This window comes from Cibotium barometz, chromosome 54 (genome assembly GCF_041138505.1).
Source record: "Cibotium barometz isolate CiBa-2024 chromosome 54, ASM4113850v1, whole genome shotgun sequence".
NCBI lineage: Eukaryota > Viridiplantae > Streptophyta > Polypodiopsida > Cyatheales > Cibotiaceae > Cibotium > Cibotium barometz.
In genome coordinates this window covers 1,414,393-1,441,092 of record NC_141099.1, presented here as the reverse complement: position 1 = coordinate 1,441,092, position 26,700 = coordinate 1,414,393, and the positions used below count along the sequence as shown (strand labels likewise).

The following is a 26,700-nucleotide window of genomic DNA, read 5'->3' as shown; positions in this document are numbered from 1 at the left end:
ATTTACAACCAAATTAGTCTCCTCCATTGGATGATTTTTTAATACAATTCTTAGTAACAATGCTCACACTAGCACTACCATCAAGTAAAGTATTAATGTTCCAAGTTGCTTTTTGTTTTTCTCATTCCTAGGAGTTTCCTCATTTTCTTTTTGGAATTTATTTTCTTCACAATAATTATTCACTCATAAACTTCCACAACAATGCTTAATGACAACGCTTACACTAGCAAAGTATTGACACCATAGTTTTTGTGTACCACTCGCAGAGCCATCATTACATTAGTCAGATTACTCTCTCATGTACCTTAGGTAGCCTTTTTCTTTTCTCATTCCTAGGAGTTTCTTAAATTTCTTTTTGGAATTTATTTTCTCCACAATGGTCACTCTTGAACTTGTATACAATCTTTCAAATCCCTCCACAAATGTGCATATTACCCTGTAATAGAGTTTGCAATCGGAACCTTAATGATTTTATGTGTGATGACCTTGTCTATACCTTTTCTAATGTTCTTATATCTAAGCATCTTGCCTTTCTTAGTAGATTAACATTGGTTAATCACTTTCTTAAAGTGTTAGCTCTATTCACTCCTCTCTTTGGTAGCAGCAGCTAATCTTTACAAGCATGCAATCGATTGGACTAATAGTATATGTGTTAATTTCCATAGTTATAACACGAAAGATACTATAGTGTAATGCCATATTTTTATAAGTATGGTAGCTCACATTGAGTACCTAATGTCCAAGAGATAATGGACGTCTTGGTTAAAGTGCATAGATCTATGGCTCAAAAAAGCCTTTGATAACCTAGATAAAGTGAAATTCGCAGTTGAGGGTTTGGTGTTGAGTTGTTTTTTTGGGGGGTGAATTTTCATGTTTTTTTTATAGCATTTTTGGTCTGGTAATCAACATGAAGGAAAATTGGTGTTGAGTTATTTTTTTGTGAATTTTTATGGTTTTTAAAGCATTTTTGGTGTTGTAATCAACATGAAGGGAAATTTTGTGCAAGGTATCAGCAACAAGTACAATGGTCAATGCCATGTGAAAGGCTTGGTGCTTGTTAATTTTTGACAGTGTTGTGCTCTTGTGTGCTTGGGAATATGCAAAGGTCGTGCTACATGTTGTTGTGGGCTCACACCCACACCTATTGGTATCATCTGTAAACAGTTGAATAGCCAATTATATCCCACTATCATTGGTGAGAAGGGAAATATACCTCTGATATTCCCCTCCTCTATCTGCTTTTGAACAAGACATTTTAATCCATCTACAACTATGTCATACAAGAGAGAGGGGCGGGGCTAAAGGGCATCCTTGTTAAATGGATCTATTTGGAGAGAAGCTATCAAAAAGAGAACTATTAATTAATGAGTACTCTAGTTGAGGCATGGTGGCCAAAGCGACTCTATTTGGAGAATGGAGAAGCTATCAAAAAGAGAACTATTAATTAATGAGGACTCTAGTTGAGGAACGCTGGTGAAAGCGACTCTATTTGGAGTGCAATAATAGAATCCAAGATGTCCTCAAATATTTATCTTTGTGCGAGTCAAGGGATACAAGAGAACTATTGAATTCCAAGTGTGGTGATTCATTTAATTAGGCTTGCATATTTTTAATAGGGTATACCAATTTGATCCTACTCCTACTTTGAGAGGGACTAAAGGACATCCTTGCTTGATGGAAGAATGTGAGAAAAATAATGAAAAAATAATAATTTAATCCTAGTCCTACTTGCAAGAAAAATAATGGAACAAAAAAAGATTGGATCCAGACCATTAATTCTTTTTGGAAATGTTCTATACGACCACTTAACATTGCATCAATCATTTCAAAAAGACCTAGAGAACCCCTCCCCCATCTTTGCACTTCTATCATAGTTGTTATATCATTCTTGAGGGCACAATCTTGAGGTTGGGCCTCGCATTAGAGATGGCAATGGGCTCTAGCTAAGATCCAGCAGAGAGTATATTTGAAATATGGAGAGGTATGCAAAACTCTTATACCAGGTAGAATCTTGGGTTTCTAAATCTTTTTTTTTTGCCTACTTGTTAATACTTTTTCTCTTGTGCTAAAGGCTCTCAGAAGTAAATCTTTCCTGTCTCAAAGATTTCTCCATGAACTTTTTTTTTGAGTGGAGATCCAAATTTCCAAACAATGCCAAAAGTAAATTGGAAAATTTGCACCTCCCCTAAACCTGCTGGTGGAGGTTTAGATATCCCTTATATTTCACTAATGGTGCTGATAGGCTGGTAATCAAATGGAATATAAGAGCTTACAAAAAGATAGGATGTCTTTTAGTGACCAGACATACCTGGCTATTAGTGTTGCATATTATAACTCCTAGAAAAAGATCCCTCTTATTGCTACTCCTTTCCACTCTCTTTTCTCTATAAGGAACATATATTGTTAGATTAATTCATAAGAAGATCTAGCTATCCCATTTTTCTAGTCACCTCTAGTCAACCCTACTCATCAATGAGATAGATGAAGGATCCTTTGGAATGGAACTGTAAGTTCTCAAGGATCTAGATCAAAATATTCCTTGAGAAATACAGTTGTCTTGTGTAGTTGATTCTGCACAAGGCAATTTGCACTGCATCTCTAATGGGTTATATGCTAGATGTCATAAAGAGGTGGAGAACATACCTCATCTCTTAATAGATTTCATATTCATACCAAGAAAGATATATGGATAGTTATCCACTTTCATATTCACTTAAACTAGAAAAAGATCCTATTAAGGGATACATCAATGGCTTTTCTTACCCTCTAGAATATAACATCAAAGATGTTGCGCTTTTATGTGCTCTACTAGGAATAAGAATGCTCTAGTAGGAATAAAAAGTCTTTGAAGGTAAATATTTATTCTAATCCCATACACAGCTTTGTTTTATTTATTTTTTTCCAGTACAAACTATCGATACAGTTGTGGTAAATTGAGAGGCTACCATGGTAAGTTACAGCTAAATTTTTATGTCTACATGACTTTATGGGTAAGCGAAGTTTAATGGAAAGCATATTACTTATGTCATTGACTATGTCGTGATTATGCCAATAGGCAAACAACCAAAATTAAAGAATCCATGCTGGCTAGGGATACTGAGAAGCTTTCTCACATGCAGCAGCTTCAAAAGGTAGCTATTTTACTGTAAATTAAGCTGGTGCTAACCTACAAAAATGACTATATAATGTGCTAGAGACTACCTATTTTACTGTAAATTAAGGTGGTGCTAATCTATAACATTGCCACTATTAAGGCCCCTTATGACCCAAGCATCAAAACAAGGCTAAACATTTTTGCATTGTGTTGTTTGCTAGGGAATAGCCATGTGCTTACGCTCACTTTTATTGTATCTTTGATTTGTCAGAGTTTTAATGGCCTAGACATGTGAAGCCCCCAATTGGCAGTTTGGTGTTAAGTTGCGTTTTTGTGAATTTTTATGTTTTTTTTGGGGGGGGGGGTATTTTGGGTGTTGTAATCCACATGAAGGAAAATTTGGTGCAAGGCATGAGAAAGTACAATGGTCAAAGCCATGTGGAAGGCTTGATGCTTGTCAATTTTCATCAATATATATTGTGCTCTTGTGTGTTTGGGAATGCAAATGAAAACATTGTTATGCCTACACCTATTCTACAAACTCTCGAATAGCCAATTGTCCCATTGTTATTGGTGGGAAGAGAAGTACCTTTCATCTTCCCCTCCTCTATCTTCTATTGAACAAGCCAATTTAATCCATCGATAACTATGGCATACTAAGAGAGGGGCTAAAGGCATCCTTGCTAGACCCCTCAGTTATAGATTAATCCTTCGATGATCCATGAGTCCATACCATAGTTAGATCCTTCAATCATGAGAAAAGAGTGTCCTTGATCTTCCATATGGTCCCATGAATTATACCACTAAAAGAGAGTGTTGAAGCCTCCAAAAATGAACAAGTGGGCCATGAACAAGCTTGGAAATCTTCAGTCCATAAGCCTCAATCATAAAATGAAAAATAACCATTAATTCACATGTAGATGACTGTTATGACAACCCATATCATAGTTGAAAACCCTTGCAATTCTTTCATGAAACATACCTTGAAATGAGCTGCAAATGAATTATACATAGTGTCAAAACATCCCCACATTATAAGTCTTCACCATAATAACCATTGGAATCCATTGGGATAGAGAAAAGACCCCCAAAAATGCTCTACAAAATCTGTCTATAAAATTGCACAATGTATATCTCCCCATATAAGAGTCAAAAAGTCCATAAAAAGCATGCCACAGATGGTCAAGAAACATCGTTTATAGATAGACCTTGTTGTTGTACGTAAGAATGTGGTTGCCATGTAGCCTCATCCAAGGGAGGGTAAATGCTTCCATTTGATGAGAAACTCCTCTATGAAATTCCTCAACTCTCTTGTCCTTCTTCCCACAATCCTCTCCGGCTCATAAATGATTTCTCCCTCCTCATCCTCCATAGGTGGAAGCTCTTCCACTTCATGAGATATAGAACCCACATACTTCTTTAGATTGGATGCATGGAATACATTATGGATTCTTGTAGAAGGAGGAAGGTCAAGCTGTAGGCCAAATCACCAACCCTTTTGAGTACTAGATATGGACTATAGTACATATGAGCGAACTTGGGATTAGTGGAACCCTTGAGAGTGTTATCTACTAAGAATGATAAGATACTTAGATCTAAGTAAAACGAAAAAAATGTGAAGACAGTCACCATATATAGAGTGTATGGAACGTGTATAGGCCCCATTGAGTATGGAACCCTATGGTCGTTGTCCAAGATTTTGGAGGCCATGGCCTCTAAGCTTTTGTCATCATTCCCTAATCCCCGTTTCCAATGCTCTTGGGTCATGGAATGAATTGGTTCACCCTCTCTAATGGTGAGGACCACTAGAGGTTTAGCCTTCATTTGAGCTTGGCATGCTCTTACTAGTTCTTGCGGTTCTTCCAGTCTACTTTTTTCCTCAATAGGATTGGGATACTCTACCAACTTCTTTGGGCAGGTTGTTAGAGTCTAACTAGTTCCTCTAGGTCTCTAGCAGGCTGGGGATTCAATTCCTCGTTTAAAAAAGACGAAGAGATATGGAAACTGTGTCCTCACACCTGATCCCTCTTGAACTATCATGCGGTCTTTGCCTTGTCCTATCTTCTTGGTTCTATGTCTTCTAGTCCTATAGGGACAACTCTAGCATGTTTTGAAACTTCATCAGCTCTAATCGTAGGACTCGGACCGGCTTACGTGCACTTTGAGTTACGATAATTTGAAGCTTGGGCAACATCGAGAATGACCTTCTTCCTATTTTTCATTCTAGTCCAACATTAAGAGGAACCGTTTTGTAGAAGCCCACCCCTGACGCTTAGCAAATTAAGGCTCATGCTGGGTTTGTGCTCATGTACTGTTCTTTGATTTGATCCTCTTAATGGAAAATCCTTGTACATGTGGTCGATGTTACATCCTACATAGAGTAGTACCAAAGGCTATGGGTTGGTCAGTGCGGCTACCATAGCCTTCTTGATGGGACACTCTGTCGCCACACACAATGGGGTCCCTTGTAGTGGTAGCACAATAATAGCATGTTGCACTGCAACTATGTAAATCAGGTAGATACTATTGCCCTCTTGAATGTAGTGGCTAGGTATTTGGCTTGGGGGCTTTGAGCCTCTAATGGTTCTTGGTAATTAGTGTCTCTCCAACTATTCCCTCATCCTTCCCCTCATGAATTTTTGTTAGGGTTGATTGGTTCATGGGGGTCACTCGAGGAATGGGTGGCTGTTGTGGTAGTACTAGAGGTAGTAAGGGTAGTTCTAGGGCTCTTAGGACTCCTCTTTTGGGGCACATACTACCCCGTGTTAGGTGCATTGGCAAGCATGGGTCTTGCCAATGGAGATGGAAAGGCCAGGTGTTGGCCAGTGGAGGAGCTGGTGCAACCATTGATTGTTTCCTCTAAGACTAACTTTTGTAGCAATGGATAGGTTCATGGTTTCCCATCCTCATGTTGTAAGCGCACTAGGTACCTCCTTGTCTCAATCTTAGGTGGGGGCATTTTGTGCTTGTGTGGTTGGCATGACATATTGAACACCAAAATAACTCACGTCATCTGGGGGGTATAAGTGTGGTTGGCCTACATTATCTTTCCATACCCTGACCTTCCCATTGCTCAGTCATTTGTTGCATGAGTGCAATCACTAAGTCTTTATGTGGCTGGCATGGCCTCTGGTACTTTCCCTTTGATGCCTACCTTGGAAGGTAATGCGCTGAAGGATGCTTCACAAGGGATTCCTTCAAGGAGATTCCTAAGAAGTTCCCATGAAGTTATCATCAAAGTCTATGGTGCTTCTATAGCCTTCCTCAAAGTTCTTATGCTTTTCCAAGTATAAGGTATTATGTAAGGCCAAATCAACTATTCCTTCTAGGAATCTTCTAATTAACTGTTTGTCAGAGAACTTGTCAGTGTTTGAACATCGTGAGTAAAGGTATCTCACTCATGATGATATAGTCCTTGAGCACATCGTGAGTGAAGTTAATTGTTTGTCAGAGAACTTGTCACTATGTCAACATCGTGAGTGAAGATATCTCACTCTATTGATATAGTCCTTGATGGATTCTTTTTCTTGCTATTTGACATTGTAAAGATAATCACCGGGTTCCATCAGGTTCCTTAGCGAGAGTACCTAATTGCAAAAGCATTCTGCCCCCATTTGTGTCCATGTGACTACTCAGCATGGTCTAGCACTTGAGGATTGTAAGTCCTAATCTTCAACTCTACGGAGGGACTACATAGACATCTAGAGGCATTGCAATGATTTGTAACAAGACAAACCTCATTGTTAATCCTACAAAGCTAAGATCATGGCCTTTAACACCTCATACTCACCAAGAGAAATCATGCCATTTCTATATAGAGGAGCCCAAGTGGAGATACCTCATCTTAAATTAAGTTTAACTAGAAGTGACCTCTATATATCCGACCTTCTCTATGAGACCAGCTACATAAGCTCACAAGATACACAGCTCTCACCCATCTTGAGAGAGTGCTTTCAAGCCCACTTCCAAGGCTCCACACACCAAATCTTGGCTTCTTGACACCTTACAACAATGTGCAATGTACCTTTTTGAGGAACGTATTTATGAGAGGAGGATAGAAAGGTTGTTGCAATTGAAGATCCTTCCATGCATGATCATGAGTTAGCCATCTATCAATGCTACATGAGGTCATCATGGCTCATTTTGGAGCCTCCCCTAATTATAGATGCATTTTTCTAGACCATCACCTACATGCATCATATGTATACAATAGATGCATACAACTTCCTGCAACGTCTGGCTATTAAGTCCTTCCATGTAGCATTAAAAAGAGGCACAAATTAGGTCCTAGAACTTACAAGTGTTCAACTATGCCTTGAAGTGGATTGCCTCTCCCCTTTCCAATATAGTTCGGACTCACCTTCTCTAATCTCTCTAGACGAGATCAACCACCTTTTCTGATATCTCCACATGAGCTGCACGTCGATGTCCCCACCCAATCTTCCCGTTAAACCTCAATTCTACAAATAACACTTTCTACTAGTTGTCAATGATGGATTTATCATGAGCTTTGGATGCCATCACCGAAACATCACATGCCATGCAAATACACCATTGGCTAACTGAGAGTATCATGACACCGTCTAAAGACTATGTTTGGCAAAGCACATAATGTTTTCCTTGTCAAGTACAAATATGCAAGGTATACACAACTGTCTACAAATTGACCTTCGGAAAGCACGTAACATCCCTTATGAGGCACATATATGCTACGTATGTACAATCGGAGAGGTTGAGACAAAGCACTCTGTGAAGGCGAACACTATAACATTCGCACAAGAGATGTCAATTGTCTTTTTCGAGATGTACCCTTTCACGAGTTATGTAGTATGAAACTCATATATGCTTGGATATATATTTGTTGGTCTGTTGTGATCAAAAAACCACACTCGAAAATCACCCAAGGAGTCGGAGCCAAGAGGATGCTTATGAGACGTACAGACCTCTTAAAACTTCCTCAACCTGCATCAAAGGAGACCCATCAAGCTCCACAAGGACAGAGGGATCACACATGCCATCAACGAGCACAAAAACCTTAGCAAGACACATTTGTGAAGTAATTGGGCCTAAAAATAAAATAATGTAAATACAATTGCATGAAACCAAGGGCTAGGGAGCCTAACCATCAATTTTTAATGGTATTTGGGTTGGTTTGCAAAAATATAGATAGAGACAACATATTTGCTAATTAGGTGCCAATCACACTCAATATTTCTCGAGGCAAATATCATGTTACCTATCTATAAATGAAACAAGCTAGACTAAACATGTCTTTGACTTAATGTCACTTTGACCACTTCCAAAAAAGAAAAAATGTGCCACTTGGACCACTTCAAAACAGGATATGCTTTAGACTTCATGCGCAAAAACGCTTGAGAGATTTTTCACGCCATTGATCTACATTAAAAGATCTGAAAGCCATGCACATGTAGAATAGGCCTTATAATTAATCAAACATATCAAGATAGCAATTATGGGGGTACAAGTTATGGTCCAAATAGTTGGGTAATTATAGAAAGAGTTTGATCATGTACTAAAATCACCCAAATCTTTAATTCTATTTCAAAGCCAAATTAAATTGATATTATTAAAAGCAATCATCCACTCAAAGAGTCACATTCTTGGATCACACAGCTCAAGAAACATGGTTGCATGAATTCACCACCACAAGGGGCGTGACACAGTGAACAAATTTGTGGACCATTTCATCTACCTCACGAACCAAGGTGCGTGCATATTCTCAACACAATACATGTACTAGTTCACCTAAGCCAAGCCAAATATCAGAAGCCATTAAAGAAAAGATAAAAACCAAACTGCATATTGACAGCGTAGTCATATCCCAAGCACGCCAAAACAGCTACATCCAAGCAGCATTGCAGCTCCCCAGACACACTTCAAACCACGACAGCAAAGAGCATGTACTCAAACCACGACAGCAAAGAGCATGTACTATGGTTCAAAATTTAAAAAACCACACCAAATTTTCAAATGCATGCCTTAATCCAGCTTTAACGAGGAAAATTTTCTACAGATACAAAGACCTTCAAGCTTTGCATGTCCTAATCCACCTTGGTTAAAAGCTAAACAAAGACGCAATGTTAAGGCCTAGATATTTGTATGTACATGCCCCATTACAAGTGGACCGTTTTCTTATGTTTAAGAGGGAAGACTAGAGACATCATGTGAGTTCACAGGGGAGACTAACTTGCCCAGCAATATACTTGTGGTATGTCTTCTGGGCTAGCCTTCCGGCAAGTATTTGAAAGCATGGAACTGCTTTCTTTTGGGGGGGAAGGGGGGATGTGTGGCGAGGAGCGGAGGTGTGTGTGTGTATCCTTGCCTTGGTGTATACCGGTACATTGATCTCTTTCATCTCACAAAGTTGACATATACTGCATTATTGTGTGTCCATTGATTACCAAACCTCCTTAGGTTGCAGAGACTGCATGGGAAGAAAGTTGTAAAGTGCAGAAACCAAGAGTATGTTCCACCACTTTGGGTGGACAAAAGAGAACAATTGCTAGTTTGCTATATGAAGGATGTCTTACACTCCTTGCTGCCTCCAAGGATTTGTTTGTCAAGGAAGAATTTCTTCAACAACAATCTCTCACTTGAAAAGACAAACAAGCTCCAAATCCCACTACACCTTCCCCATCAGTCATAAGATACCTTTCTAAGAGGGGACGCAGGTGACTCCACTGCTGCAAAACAACAATTTACAGTACGTACCCTCTAGCATCAACTACATGGAACAGTCTTTACGTGAAGCTAAAAGACACCCTGGACAAGATGGAAACTTACATCTCAAGCAACACAGACAAGTACACCACAATGGCCCTACTAGCCTGTGACATTACAGGAAGAACATTACAAACATGAGATTGCTGGACTCCAGGCAGAGATGGCTTCCCTGAAAAAAGACCGGGACAGTGTCTCTAAGGGATGCCTTGAAATTGGATCAGACGAATTAAAGGATGAGAATGCAAGGATTCACCAAGAAATACAGACTACCAAGACAGGCCACTAACGAGGAAATAGGTGAACTTCCAAGTGGGTAGAAGTGGCCGAAAAGAAAAAATCAGCCCAGACCCAACACGCAATCATGATGGCTACACTACTCCAGGAGGAGAATCATAGGCAGACTAGAGCTCCCCAGGAAGCTCACTGAAGGAGGACAATGAGAAACTATGTACACAAATGGGCATTATCGAGACTCCCTTTCATTGCATGCCAGACAGAGGAGGACTGGAGGACTAAGGAAAGGCCCCTTCCCCTCAAGTTCAAAGATGTCGTCATGCGTTGCTTTCTTGCGAAAGAAAGCCAGCTTGGGCAACACTAAGATATACCTTAGTGGCAATGTAACATGACTACTATGCGGAAGCGTGCTTAATGATGATTAATGCCAAGCAATAAAGACTAATGCTAGTCACATGCTCATGACATAGAGAAGTAGAGAGAAGGAGAAGAGAGAGACTCTTTACCTAACCTATTCCTGGTATATATTACTGAACAAATGAGTAATTACAATGATTGTCATAGATCCAATGTAGATCTAGACTATGAATGAACTTACGCTTACTGTCCTCCACTGTGCGTTAATGGAAAACACTGATCTGGAGATGCACTTGGTCTTAGCTCTGCAAGCTCTGTCTTTGAATGAATAGAAATGACCATGACTTGCCTTTATATAGGGATTTGATAGCAAGTCGTAGTCTGGTCGGTTTTCACTTTTCAGGCCATAAAAAGTCATCAAAAATGTCATAAAATGCGCTCATATTGTGCCCATAATATGTCCCAACCATTGGTGCGTGTCTTGGGCACCTCCGAGCACCTATAGCGCCACCAAATTGGCTCCAAACTGCCCATATACGACCTCTAACTTTGGCCTTAAGGCAGTTGTAAGGAATAATCATGTCTACGTGGCACCGGATTAAGGTGTGCATGTGATTGGCAACTTCATAGCATTACAAGTACAGCATAGGAAAGCTGCAACAGTGCAGCTGCCTGAGGCACCCAAGTGAGGGAAAGATGGCCAAGTGATTATTGCAGACCACCACCCCAAAAAGGGGCATAAAGTCTATGAGACTGTCTCAGCATTCTGGATAGCCACTTGGAACGCATTGTGAGAGTATGGTCTTACCAGGAGGGTTTGTGCTGAGAGGGTTTGCACAGACATTCATACGGCGGGATATTATCTTTTACACACAGACGCCAGAGCTTAGAGAGGGGCTAAGGGGCTTACCACAAATTGCAGGATATGTCTGGGAGTCGACATATAAAGGAGAGACCAGGGCATGTGGAAGATTACGGCAATGTTTACGCCAAATCTGTGCCATACTCACAATGGTCCGGAGAGATGACGAGGCCAGGTACATGTGGATGCAGTTATGTCTACCAGGGGAGCGGCTTGTGCATATAGCAATGTGCTACTTTCCACCAGAGATATCTAGCTATGCTCAGAGAACTTTGTTTAATAGGCAATCACCAACTTGGCACTTTATGCAGACATCATTGAGTTTTCCAAGCTAGGGGACAGTCTCCTCCTGAGAGACTTCAGGTGGCCGTGAGAACCCCTAAACCATTCAATTTGATTGTGGACAGTCGAGGTCTCTGCTAGAATTGCACACCACCTCCAACACCTCGAATTAAGCTTTTAAGGCAAGTAAAGACGTTCTTGCTGCAAACAACAGCACTCTGCATGCACCTTCATACGCTATGAACCATAGAACCAGAAGAGGCGGCCTCTGTAAGAACTGAAGATAATTAGATCATCCTAACATGATTATGCGCAAGTTAGGTCTCCATGCTTCCAATGCAAAGAAATGTGAAGTTTAGGAGAAGAGGCACCTCAGCCCAGAAAGGAAAACAAAACCTTATCTTGCCAAAACCATGCACAAACTGGGATTCATTTGCCTGCCTGCCTATCTACCTTTAGGTACAATAAGCATAGGAGCAAAATAGCAGTGCGCAGTTGAAACGGAAGCTGGCTACCATTGCACCAAACCAATGGCCCAGTACAGACTATGTCAAGACATTATAAATTTGCTGGCCAAAAGCATATCTGCACCTGGAACCATGAAGCCCTGGCTTACCAATCCTCAAATAATGCTGATTAAAGAGCAAACATGCAATGTTTAAAGTAAAACAATTCTGGGATAATTGACCACAGAGAGCTAAAAAGACTAGATTCAAATGATCTGCATCTGCCGTTCCCTTCCTCTGATTGATCTAGGAGCTATCTTCCGTCCAATAACATCATTACAACTACCTTTTCCACCATGTGGCAGTGAAAGATTTTTGTCTTGGCCAGAGAGTTGGCGATCAACATATACGTCAAACACCATTGCTAACAAGGAGAGCTGTTGAGCAAGAACTTCGTTCTCCTGAGACTGAGGAAGAACCTCTAATGCACGCATATTTACCTGAACACCCAGATTCTTATCGTTATGCAAAATTTAAGCAGTAGAAAAAGCATTTTTTTTAAAACAAAGTTTCCCTTAATGTAATTCAATTAACAACTAACTAGCAAAGTTACCCTGGTATTTTGAAAATGGAGTGAAAAGGGAAGGAATCAAAAAAGGCTCTTCATGAAAATGGGTCTTGTTGGCACCACCTTGACACCTTTGAGATGCCCAGGGCAAGGTGAAGCCCATCCTGTGTGGGTTTGGGGTATTGCAACATAGTTTGAGCAATACCCTCCTCGAGTGACTTGAACTATCTAGTATCAGCAAAACATTCAAAAGCTAACTCTCCAAGTGTAAAAGGTAGTGCCTCTTATCTAATTGATCCATTCAATTTTCTTTTGGCAAAAGAAAACTAAGACTCAAAAATAACATATTCATAGGATTGGGCTGCACCCCCATAATACATCCCTCGCATGGGCATTGGTGGATGCTCCATAGCATAGTTGCCAGGCATTTCATGAAACGCGTTTCATAAACGTTTCTTTCAAATCCCAAACGTTTCAAAAACGTTTCATTCAAAGCAGGGGGGGTTACAGGCTCCAAAATTTATATATAAGTTTATAATATGTAAAAAATATGTTGCCTTCCCTTCAAAACAATATTAAGCATGCATCATTTACACATTAAAACATGTTTTCAAATTAAAACTAAAGAATCTGGGTAAAAAACACTTAAATCGTACAGTTCCCAGGTGGACATGAATAAAACGCGTTTCATTCGTATGAAACGTTTACGAAACGTTTCGTTTCATTCAAACTGAATGAAATGCGTTTCGCTGCAACTATGCTCCATAGGCTAAGGGAGTGCATATACATATAAGCACTTGGCTAATGAGAGAATTAGACAATTATCAGATACTGTGTATCGCTAAAAATAGCACCCTAGTCCTACTGAGTGAGGAGAGACCCAAGGATTACCAAATAAGAATCCAAATTTGGGTCACCCTGCTTGTAGCCTAGCAGCATGGGTTGGTGGCTCCCCCCAAGCTCTCCAGTTTCATCCGTGCCATTTGTGGCCGAAATAGTACCACCTTTGGACAGGAGACCAACTTGCCTTTGGGTGGGCACTCAAGTTGCTACTACAAAATGTTCCACTCAAGGGCGAAAAAAGTTAGAGTTACCTTGGGTATCAAGACTTGAAAGTTTCTGCCAAAATATTAGGTTGCTGAAAACTATCAATGAGTTAGTGATTGTTTGACTCACACAATCAGTGATGGCTTAACAAAGAACTTATCCAACATAAGTTAAAGCTTAACCTCACACTTTACATGTTTTGGGGTAAGTCCAAGAAGTGCAAAGGATAATTACGTAGTTGTGTTTCACTATGGTTGTTATCTCAACTCACAGACTCCCCAAAAAGATGAATTGAGGACTTTGAATCTTGAACCAGTTGTGGATAGTCCAAAAAGATTTGTCCAATTGGCTCTGTCCCTTGGGAGGAGAGCTCTTAAAGGGGAATGTATGTTACATCCCTGCCATGGGCATGGGGTTAATGTTTTATAGGCCAAGGGAGTGTCACATCTATAGAGAGTTAGACAATTATCCCTTGAGTGTACAGTTAAGAATAGCACCCTATTTATGAAAAACTATGTATATATATATAGCACCCTATGTTAACAATCCTAAAATGGGATTGATCATGGTGATAGACACAAGATTAAGCATAAAATTTAAGGTAGGTTATACCACACTAAAAACTCCATGAGTAGAGAGAGAGAGAGAGAGAGAGATTGCACACTCAACACAACTCTTTCTTCTTGCATTCACAATGAACCATACAATGATATAGGCTTTCTAGCCTTATACATCATCATCCATATGGCACTTCCTTTTTCACTTCTTTGGTCAACACTCACACACCATACATGTGGCATTCTTATCTTACCACAATATCTTGCACCTCTAGGGTGCTTTCCCACATACACATATCACCGCGATTATATCTCTCAATGCTTCCTCTTAATCGAGGTGTTCACAACTCACCCATCACCCATATCAGTGTAGCATTGCACAACTGCAATCACTAACTCTTAACACCCCCCCCCCTCAATGATACATTGGAGTGTCCATCAAACGAACATGTGTGCGTGTGTCTACCATCTTAGACAGGAATCCATTTGGAGCCGACTCGCTCAAAGCGGAACCACCGAGTCCGATTTGAACATAGAAGTTTGGGTGGGAACCAACCCATGCGCATGCACCTTACACGTGCATCTCTCATGCATACATCACGACAACCATGTAAATGTCCAGGGCCAGTTGCACTTACCAACTTGCAGCAATTGCAACAGCATGACCTCTGAAAGTCTTTTTTCTTCTTCTTCTTGATACCAAGAAACAACCCCACTTCAACCTCTCTCTTCTCGTCAACCTCTGGCCTCTGGCTATCTTTGCCCTTTTGATTCTCTGCATCCTTCAATTTGCGAGAGTCTAGAGTGTTAACCTTGGCTTCCCCTTTTGGTTCTCCCTCTGCCTTCGCTTCTCACTGTGTAGTTCTCTTGTAGCTTTTGTTGTTGCTCCAATTCTCTATCTTATTATTCCTTGCAATGACACCTATGTATTGCCTTAATATAGAAACCTCCTCGGTTTCCATGGCCACTAACATAGTAGTAATGAGCTCCCAAGCGAGCTCCTCTCTTTGCCTCATCCATTTAACCTCCCTCTTGAGGTTTTACATACGATTATCATGACTACCGTGAGCTCCCGAATAAGCTTCATAACCTTGCATGCTTTCCTCTTTGCATGTTGAACCTTCAAGGGTGCTTCTTTCTGAAGTTTCTCTTTTGAGAAACCAAAGGTGCCAAAAACATATATAAGCCTCTCATGGCTTCCACACCATTTTGCTCATCTTCTTGAGCAAACTAACCAGCACTACCCCTTTTTGGTATGCTCAAATACGAGCTTCATTCCTTGCCCACACTGCTTGCTCCTTGCTTGGACAAGTCTTTCACCTCCACTGTTGAACTACAGATAGAATACCTAATAGTTGCTTAGTCGGATATATGTATCTTTGCTCAGTCGGAATTCTACTCAGTCGGATTGTTGATCAGTCGGAGTTTGTTATGATCTGGTTAGTCGGATATCATCTGTTAGTGTCTTGTGACATTCTAGTTACATCCGTCTAAACTGTCTGAAGTCGCCTATTTATAGGGGCTTTGTAGTCGTCTTTTACAAGAAGAAAGCAATGTACGATTCATCTTGATCAATCAAACATGGTATTTCAGTTCTAATCTGTTACTCTCTATCTTGTTTAGCAAATCTCTGCTCAATCCGTGTTCTCTATGCTCTGTTTGTGTTTAGCCTGATGTGGGAATTGAGGTTAGTGTTACCTAATGGGGGTGTCTTTGCTGTGTCAGAAGTAGTTAGTTGTGTTGTGTTTGAGAACCCCAAACACATTGGCGATCCCGCTGGTCCCGTTCTGTTACGAGAAGGGAAATGAATGTCAGAGGGGGACAGAAGAGTAGGAAGGGTTTACTATACCAGGGCTCAGGCCCGAATTGGTAACACTGACCCGTTTCATTATGATGACAAGGGTGAAGATGATCAGGAACACCAAATCCCTGAAGAAATTGTTGTAGGCCAAGGGGGGGAAAGTTCAGTTGCACCAGAGAAGAGGCTAGTGGGGGGACTTCTAGGCGCCCTAATCCTGACAGGAAGGTCTGCAGGAGTTAGAAGGAGTCTTCAGTTCAACCCATTAAGGGGGGCTACCAGTGCAAAGACCTAGGAAACCACCTCAGCCAAATCCGATGGCTCAACAACTACCCAACCCTAGGGTGAAAGCAGCTAAATTCAGCGGAGGATCTAAGGAGGATGCTGATTGTCATGTAGCTCAGTTTGAGACAAAATGGGAAGCAAATGGGTATACTGTGTTGTACAATGATGCAGTTAAATTGCAGCAATTTGCAGCAACTCTAGAAGGGAAGGCCATGAGTTGGTTTAGCCAATATGGGATACCACACTTCCCAACATATGATGATCTTAGAACAGCCTTTTTACAGAGATTCAGGAGGGAAAAGACTCCAACAGACATTTTAAGAAAACTCCGAGACATCAGACAAAAGAAGATGCTTGTAGAGGACTATGCTCAGAAATTCAGAATTCTGGTTGAAAGGTTACAGGGAAATGAGAGACCCACCAATGAGATGCTGGCAGGTTATTTTCTGAAAGGATTGAGAAGTGGGCTGAAAAATGCAGTGGCTAGCATTGATATTGCAGGTGGAATTAATGATTTGGTAATTGCAGCAGCTAGAGTAGAGAAAAGACTTGGAAGCGGCAAGGGCAAACACACCAGAAAGAATGATTCGGATTCAGATGACCAGCCAGAGTCAGCATCAGATTCTGAGGAGGAGGATTCAGAAGCAGGATCCGACAGTGAGCAAGAAGAGGTGAAGACAAAGAAAAAGCACAAGACCAAAGCAAAGCAATCCAAAGAGGAGGATTTGGTAAGTAAATTGAGAAAGATAGGTTATTCTGTTGCAGCACCAAAAGAAAAGACGTTCTGTGAAATTTGTGACAAGGATGGGCATAAGACAGCTTTATGTTGGTATAATCCCAAGAACAGGGGTCAGACTACACCTTATGCAGGTAGAGGCAGGGGTGAGGTTGCAGCAAACCAGGCTGTTCCAACTAGGGGCAGAGGAGGATTTCAGAGAGCAAGATCTGATAGACCACCATGGAGGGAACAGGAAAACAATGAAGGAAGACAGGCAAGAGTCATGCCTTGTGTTTATTGTTCAGCACCAGATCATTGGATAGGGCCAGGATGTGCCTTATGGGTGAAACATAGAGAAGAAAGAGGTGTCCCAGTGATTAGGTACAATCAGAATAACCAGCAGGGGCAGCAGCAACAACAGAATCAACCAGCAGCTCAAGCAAATGTAATCATGATTCAATTAGCAGATGAACAGGTACAGGTAAAGCAAGGTCCAACAATACAAGAGCAGCAAAGCAAAGAGCATACTGAGGATTGGGCTTGTGACTGTAACCAATGTTTGCAGATTGAGGATATTGAGGTATTGGCTGTTACCAGGTCTAAACAGAAAGGACCAATTGATTGGAAGGAACAAAAAGGCATCAGGGACCAGGTACAAAGAAGAATTTTGAAGAATCAAGACAAGCAAGAAGAATCGGAGTTGGAGGATGAAGAAGAGTTAGTTCTGCATCAGTCAGAAAGCAATGTGAAGATGAAGGATAAAAGGGACAAAGATTGGTTTGAGGTACTCATAAATTCTCCCTTGCAATTGTCATTAGATCAGTTGTTAGCTTTGGTTCCAGCATTTAAGGAAAGATTGCTTAAAAGACTTCAGGATCAGCAGTCAGGAGATAATCCGACTTTGGTTCCAGCCGTTAATAGCATTGATCCAGCAGATGTTGACTTTGTGGTTCCTGTCATTAAGGTTGAGTACCAGGGCAGGGTGTTTGATGAAGTTCTTTTGGATGGAGGATCAGGGGTTAACATTCTCCCTGAAATTGTATACAAAGAAATGGGTGCAGCAAGTTTAGCCCCAGCACCATTTCAGGTGAAAATGGCAGATCAAACCAGGGTGCAACCATTGGGAATTCTGAAGCAGCAGGAAATTGAAGTTGCAGGTATGGGATTCTTGGTAAATTTTGTGGTAATCAGAATGTCCGAATCACTATCACCTTATGAAATGTTACTGGGTAGGCCTTGGTTTAGAATGGCTAAAGTTAAACAGGATTGGGGATTGAATGTGGTGGTTCTGACCAAGGGGAAAAAGAAGATTACTGTAACCATGCAGGGTAAGAGAAATATGTCTCTTAAAGAAAAGCCATTGTTTGCACAGACAATTAATCTTGCTGAAGAAATAGAAGATGATGAGGAGGAACAGTTTTTAATGGCTAATCCAACAGTGGTGCCACTATTTGATGTTGATGTAGAAAGAATATTGCAGCTTGTGGAATATCAGAATCAGGAAGAGTCTGAGTTCTTGCCAGGTCAAGAGATTGAAGGGACAGTGTTCAGACAGTTGCTGGAACAGAAAACAGAGATTGCTACCAAGGAACAGATGGAACAAGAGCAAAAGGAGGCAGGAGAGATGGCTGTAAGGATTTATGACAAGAAGTATGGCACGTCCAGTCGGGTTAAAGAAGATGATCTTAAGGAACTGAATTTGGGTACAGATGCAGAACCAAGGATGGTGAAAGTAAGTGTGCAGGTGGAAGGACAATTTTTGGAGGATCTTTTGCAGTTGTTACAGGACTATATAGATGTCTTTGCTTGGGAGTATTCTCAGGTGAAGGGTATAGATCCTGCATCACATCAGCATCGGATTAATTTAAGAACAGATGCAGTTCCAGTGGTGCAGCAAAGGTATAGGATGAATCCGAATTTTGCATTGCAGGTGAAGGAAGAAATAGATAAGTTGTTGGCAGTAGGGTTCATTAAACCTGTGAGCCAGGTGACATGGTTATCTCCAATAATTGTGGTGCCTAAGAAAAATGGGAAGCTGAGAGTATGTGTTGATTACAGGAAACTCAATGCAGCAACCATAACAGATCCTTTTCCAATGCCGTTTTGTGATGCAGTGTTAGATGCTGTAGCAGGTCATGAAATGTATAGCTTTCTGGATGGCTTTTCAGGTTACAATCAGATTAGTGTTGCTGAGGAGGATCAGCATAAAACTGCTTTCATCACTGAGTTTGGTGCATATGATTTTACTGTCATGAGTTTTGGTTTGAAAAATGGACCACCATCATTCAATTATGTGGCACATAAGGTTTTTGAGCCACACTTACAAGACTTCATGAGAGTATTTGTTGATGATTTCTCTGTTTTTGGTAAGAAGGACTTACATCTGATGCATCTGAAGTTGTGTTTGGAGAGGTGTAGGCAGTTCAGACTGGCCTTGAACCCTTACAAGAGTGTGATTGCTGTGAAGAGTGGGATTTTGTTGGGTCATGTGATCTCACAGGAAGGCATGGCAATTGATGTGAAGAAGGTTGAGGCTATTCAAACAGCAAAGTCTCCTACCAATGTGAAGGAAGTAATGAGGTTTGTGGGTCAGATCAAATGGCATGCCAGGTACCTCAGATATTTAGCCAATATTTGTGCACCATTGACACATTTAACTAAGAAGGATGTGGCTTTTGTGTGGGCTGAGCCTCAAGAGAAGGCATTTCAATTGTTGAAGAAGATGGTAGCTGTTGCACCAGTTTTGCAGTCACCAGATTGGACTCTACCTTTCCATATTTTTGTTGATGCCTCAGATGTAGCATTAGGGGCAATTCTGATGCAAGAGAGGGTGACAGGATGGTACAGGCCAGTATTTTATGCCAGTCGGATATTATCATCTACAGAAAGGAATTATGCTGTGACTGAAAGAGAAGCTTTGGGTATGGTATATTCCTTGAATAAGTTCAGGCATTATTTGTTGGGGAACAGGATAATATTTCATGTGGATCACCAAGCCCTGCTGTATCTGATTAAGAAGCCATTGTTGACAGGAAGATTAGCCAGGTGGATGCTTTTGTTACAGGAATTTGACTTTGTGATTGTCCATACTCCAGGAAAAGAGCATGCTATTGCTGATTACTTTAGCAGGTTGGAAACTGGAGAAGCACCAAGTGGGGTGGATGATGATCTACCAGATGCCCCATTGTTTGAAGTTCAGGCTGCTGAGTCGGATTCCTGGTATGATCAGTTTTTGACATTTTTAACTGAGGGATTTATGCCAGTAAAATTTACTCCAGATCAGAGAAGGAAGTTTGCTTTGAAGAGTAGACCATTCTTAGTGATTGCTGGAGCATTGTACAAAAAGGGAGTTGACCAGGTGATAAGAAGATGTGTACCTGAGTATGAGCAGAAGGCAGTAATTCAGGAAGCACATTCAGGAACAGCAGGAGGACATTTCTCAGGGGATATTACAGGAAAGAAAATATTGCAGGCTGGTTTGTGGTGGCCTACAGTTTTGAAAGATGCCCATGAATATGCCAAGAGATGTGTGATTTGTCAAAAGCTTGGACAGCCAGATAATTCAGATAGGATATCAGATCATCCTATTTTGCCTTTGGAACCATTTCAGAAGTGGGGAATTGATTTTGTGGGACCTGTCAAACCAACAACTCAAAGAGGTAACAGGTATATCCTTGTTGCTACTGATTATTGTACAAAATGGGCTGAGGCTGTAGCTCTGAAGGATAACAAGGCTGCAAGTGTTGCAAAGTTCTTGTATCACAATATCATGACCAGGCTTGGGTGTCCCGTAGAACTGGTAAGTGATAGGGGAACTCACTTTCTGAATGATGTAATTTCTGAACTGACAAGAACTCATATGATTATGCACAAAAAGTCTACAACTTATCATCCCCAGGCGAATGGACAGCAAAAATGGATGATAGGGTTACATCCGAGTTGGACAAATTGGCTAAAGATAACGCAGAAATGAAGGTTGATAATGAAATGATGACATTGAGACTTCAGCCTTTACAGGTGCTGGAAAAACAGATGTTGATGAATAAAGAGTTGGATGTGAATGGAGTGCTGATGGCACAAGGGGATGTACAGATTCTGAAGCAACAAATGCATAGCACTATGCAGGATTCTTGGGGAATGATCAAGGAGAGGATGTCTACAATGATAAATTATCCCTATGATGTTATGAAAACAGGGTTTGTAACTCAGCATGAGGCAAGATTGGTAGAAGAGGTTGGACAGTTGAAGAAAGAAAGTGAGTACTGGATTCAGCAGGTACAGGAACTGAAAAAGATGCAGAGTGTGAAGATTCAGAGTGATAGGACTGTGGAGGAAGTGTTTCAGGAACCAGAAGTTCAGGTGGAAGTACCTATTATAAATTTGAGTGTGCAAACAGCAAGTCAGAGTGAGCAGCCAGTGGAGACTTCAGTGGAAGATAAATCAGCAGAGAAGACTGAAGTTTTGAAGGAGGTTCCAGTTGTTGAAGGGATGCAGGCTGAGCAGCAAAGTGATGTAGTACCTGACATTTGAAGAAGCAGCATCAAATTTTGTCATGTGGCCAGTATGTTCTGATCAAGGGATTGTGAATTCAAGTCCGATTTCCTTGAAATCAACCACCGGGCTGTGCCATGTGTTGAACTACAGATAGAATACCTAATAGTTGCTAAGTCGGATATATGTATCTTTGCTCAGTCGGAATTCTACTCAGTCGGATTGTTGATCAGTCGGAGTTTGTTATGATCTGGTTAGTCGGATATCATCTGTTAGTGTCTTGTGACATTCTAGTTACATCCGTCTAAACTGTCTGAAGTCGCCTATTTATAGGGGCTTTGTAGTCGTCTTTTACAAGAAGAAAGCAATGTACGATTCATCTTGATCAATCAAACATGGTATTTCAGTTCTGTTCTGTTATTCTCTATCTTGTTTAGCAAATCTCTGCTCAATCCGTGTTCTCTATGCTCTGTTTGTGTTTAGCCTGATGTGGGAATTGAGGTTAGTGTTACCTAATGGGGGTGTCTTTGCTGTGTCAGAAGTAGTTAGTTGTGTTGTGTTTGAGAACCCCAAACATCCACACATGCTCTTTGCTAACTTGCAAGAGCCATGGAATTCACTCATCCCATAAATCAACAACCCTTCTTTACATTGAGCATTCTTCCATGCTCCAATAACCAAAAACATTGAGGCAAAATCATCAAAATACCTTCACAAATCTTTTCTTGGCAGCTTCCTTATTGACACCGAAGACTCCATAAGCCTTCATACTTGCTAAAATCTCCATTTTCAGCGTCCATGGACAGCACCATAATCTCCAAGTTTCCATGAGCATAATCTCTCTCCAAATGCAATACTAATGACAATGAGTGTGCTAATTTTTTTCATAATAAACTGAAAATAATGCTTAATCAAATAAATTCATAACCAAGAAAACTATACATAAATTTTTACCATGACCAAGAGCACACCCAAGCTCTGATACCATGTTAACAATCCTAAAATGGAATTGATCATGGTGATAGACACAAGATTAAGCATAAAATTTAAGGTGGATTATACCACACTAAAAACTCCATGAGAAGAGAGAGAGAGAGATTACACACTCAACACAACTCTTTCTTCTTTGCTTTCCTACATACACACATCACCGCGATTACATCTCTCAACACCCCCTCTTAATCGAGGTGTTTCACAACTCTAGTCCTATATAAGTGAGGGATGGGCTCATACCTTAGTGTGTTGAGCCAACATTGTGTGGGTTTGGATCTAGATTCTAGACTAGCCTTGAGAATTGAGATGGATCTTTGGTTGTTGAGCTTTGGAGGCCGGTGCCATGCATGATATGAGATGCGCATGGTGGTGGTCTCACTACGAGGAGGTCTAGTGATATGAAGACCTTGGTGTACTTGTCTCTCTCTAAGCTTGGGATTGGCTTGGAGTAGTGAGCCTATGGTTGGGAGGTGAATCCGCCTATTGATTTCCTTATGGTCCATGTGTGTGCATGTGTGAGTGCTCTAGATTCACGAGGATTGTGGGCAAGCATCATGAGAATGTCGTCCCCCACCCCCACACTGGCCCCCCCTCCTCTCTTTATCCCCTCTTTTTGTAGTCGCAAACAACAATCTGAATCTTAAAGAAAACACAGTTGCCGCTTCCGTTATACTTTTCATTGAGATGGTCCTTGAATAGGCTCATCCCCTAAAAGCGGATGCAAGAAACAGACACTTCAGATGCCATAACGTAAATAACCATAAACAATATCAAAACACTGCACTGAGCCGAAACAGCCAGCCCCCCATATGTATTGTTTTATTCCAATGAATAAAGTGATACAGACAAACCAAGATGCAGGTGCAATCCTGCACCGGATTTTCCACACATCTCCACAAACACTTGCTCAAGAAACTGGGCGCCAATCAGCAGCATAAACCAGTGCAAATCAGCCTTGAACAACAGCCCGGTACCTTGCCAAATCCAGCCCCATAATCCGTGCCAAAATAGGCCCCCAAACGGAGCCTCAATTCTACCCCAGAGGAGGTCTTAAATCAGTCCCTGATGTATCCAAAATAACCCTAGAAAAACTCTCAAATCTATGTCCTAGATTCCTCCAAAAACAGCCCTTGAACCGATGGCTAGGAGGGAGTGGTGAAGAGAGAGGAGGGCTGTTGTACGGACAGCACAAGAGAAGAACCTATTGGTTGCTGTACCACTGTACGGGAAGCGACCCAAGAGGAGAAGCGACCTAACTGCCGTACCAGTGTACGGCCTATGCTAGAGAGGGACAAAAAGGGTGCCCTGCTGTTAATATTGTACAGCCAGTAGAGAGAGGCAAAAACTGACTGTTGTACCACCATAAGGCTGGTTGAAAAGAGAGAGGAGGTGTTGCCCAGCTGCTGTACAGTTTGTGCCAAAGAGAGGACTGCCCAACTGCTGTCCACTATACGGCCAGCGCATGGGAAAGAGGAGAAAATGCCCAACTTACCGTCCACTGTACAGGCAGCACAAGGGGAAGAGAAAGGAAAGGCTGCCGCCTACTGCCCTTTCTGTACGACCAGCAAAGAGAGAAAGAGTGCGAGCGCAAAACTTCACCTGTGCTAGGGAGGGACAAAAAGGGTGCCCTGCTGTTATATTGTATAGCCTGTAGAGAGAGGCAAAAACCAACTGTTGTACCACTGTAAGGCCGGTTGAAAAGAGAGAGGAGGTGTTGCCCAAATGTTGTACAGTTTGCACGAGAGAGAGGAGGACGAGTGCCCAGCTGATGTCCACTTTATGGCCAGCGCATGGGGAAGAGGAGAAACTGCCCAACTTAACTGTCCATAGTACGAGCAACACAAGGGGAAGAGAGAGGAAAAGCTGCCACCTGCTGCCCCTTTCAGTACGACCAGAAAAGAGACAGAAAGAGTGAGAGCGTTTTGCAATTGTGACCAACAAACTGAAGAGAGAGGAAAACTGTACTCGACCAGCCGAGGAGAGAGAGAGAGAGATTAGTGCCTCCCAGAAAGGGAAGCCCCCAGCTCCTTTTAATGAAGTCGACCAGCTATTTTGAGGTGCTTTTCCTTTCCTCTGCCAAAAGCAGCGGATGTGCCCAAAAATACTAGTTTTTGTGCTTTTTCACAAATTTGATGGTCAAGTTTGCTCTAGGCGCCTCCTTCTGTCCACATACACATGCCCAAAAATAATAACGGTCACGCTTAAGTGATGTGTGAACACACCGACTTATGAACGTTATAAATCACTTTACATGTTAAAAATCCCATGCTGCTTTTGCTCAAAGCCATCTTTCAACTTTCTTATGTGGAAAATCCCTATTCACACCTTGGTTCCCGACAGAGTGTCAAACAATGTTCAAGACGGGTGAGAGGACCAAATTGGTGACAGGTCCTATGAAACATTGAGCATCAACTCATCACAAGTAAGCAACCAATTAAACCCTAAATCAGCTTTGCACAATCTAATTAGTAGATAAGCTAATTAATAGCAAATCCTCAAATCAGTAGCATGTGACTTCTTCAATTAACCCTGTCTACTACTAGTACTTCCCATGTGGCCAATAAATTTCTAAGGCTTAACCCATTTGGGTCTTTCACCTTACTCGGTTATTTACAATATTTGGGCATCCCCTAGGCCTTTCCTCTTTAAATGGCCACCTCAAATGCTCATTTAGATCTAAGACTCCTCCCTAGGAGTGTTATGTACCTGATCAGTGATGCTAGCCCGCAGGGTGAGTCCACCTAATCTGGACCCTACGGGGCCCAAGGATTAGGAAAAGTAGGCTGATTATAAGAGTCAAAGCTTATAAGTTAATAATTCCATAAGTAAAGCTTTTATTGGAAAACGCTATATAAGTGAGGGTTATGTGATGAGTGGGTTATTGTACTCTTGTAGCCTTGTGCTATGATGGTTAGTATCTAGGCCACGATTGCTAAGCCACTCATGTCGGTCCATAGTGATGAAGATGGCGGTATGTAACACCAAGGCTAACTAGTATGGTATGTATGGACTGACGCCTTGACCCCTATGCTCGCTGGTGATCCGATGTACTGGATCTACGGTTGGTGGTTGGTGAGCCTGAGCTTGTTGAACCTAATCGTGAATTTTCCTTGTGTTAAGGGGATCTTGGAGAGGGTTTGATCTTCAGAAACCCTTGACAAGGGAAATCCATCAATACAAGACATTTAACATTTCCTCTTGTTAACATTCATGGAGCCAAGATGGAGCATGTGCAAACATAAAGATGGAGATTCAAGCCATGTGAGTTGGTGCATATAGATAAGACGCATAGCGAGAGTAAGAGGGAGAGAGAGGAGATGTGACAGCAAAGAAGAGAGAAAAGATTACACAACTCAAATGATGTCCAATGTTATTAGAACCACCCAAGTACATGCTTCTATAGGCATAAGCCTTATCTTTTGACCACAACCAAATAAGGATTGTTCCCAAGAAACTCCGAAATACCCAACAAACCCCCTTTCAGAGTGATGGAGGTGATGCCTAACAAACCTTCATTAGTCACGGTGATATCGACTCTCAACTACAATCACGTGATACAAAACAACACAGTGATGCAAACACCCGAACTCTCATGTCGTGCCTGATATAAGAGGTTGACCACTAGATGACAACCTACATCAGTCTATGAGGACAAAACGCCCCTTGCTCTAATCAGGGATAAAAATGGGAATGATGGAGCAGTACAAAAAGGAAACATATACAAAATATTTAATTCATATTTTGGGGGACTTCCCAGGCAAAGAACCCAAACTCAAACATGATAGGGGAAAACAAATGGGAGTTTAATCCCCTCAAATGTATGTCGGTGAAGAGTGGTCTCTTTCGGTGACGTTTTCATGCTAGTGCCAATGCAGATTTTGTTGCAATGATGTCCTAATGCAGATGCTTGGATCTTCCATGTCATTGTAGAAGCTCCAATTCAATGTAGGAGGCTTGATTTTGAAAAAGGACCAAATTTTGTGCACATGCACAGGCTTCAATTTTGATGATTTTCTCCATATTTCAGAAAAGCCCCAAATTTTTGTAGGGTTGTAAGCCCTGATTTTGCTGACCTGATTTGGACTTGAGATGACCTCCTCCTGCTGAGCATTTTGCCGCCCTGCTAGACCTGTTATGTCCGACCTTTGATGGAATGATTTCTACTGTACAGACTGCCCTATGGCGTCTTTTGCTTCAGCCTGCTAATTGTTGCAATTTGCTGGA

The 26,700-nt window shown here is 41.4% G+C and overlaps 1 protein-coding gene across 3 annotated transcripts in view; it reads right to left on the bottom strand.

The window, feature by feature from the left end:
• Positions 1-7,574: 7,574 nt before the first annotated feature.
• Positions 7,575-26,700, bottom strand: part of LOC147607766 (THO complex subunit 5A-like) — a 100,213-nt gene continuing 81,087 nt past the window's right edge. The window contains exons 8-9 of one of the 3 annotated variants that reach the window (XM_086790103.1): positions 12,366-12,519; positions 7,575-8,056 (exon numbers count right to left, since the gene is read on the bottom strand). In XM_086790103.1, the coding sequence (XP_086646229.1) occupies positions 8,052-8,056; positions 12,366-12,519 (159 nt within the window). In that variant the 3' untranslated portion in view covers positions 7,575-8,051. Of the gene's footprint in view, positions 8,057-11,959; positions 12,520-26,700 lie in introns of those variants that run through there. The other 2 variants (XM_086790104.1, XM_086790102.1) reach the window with 2 other exon arrangements.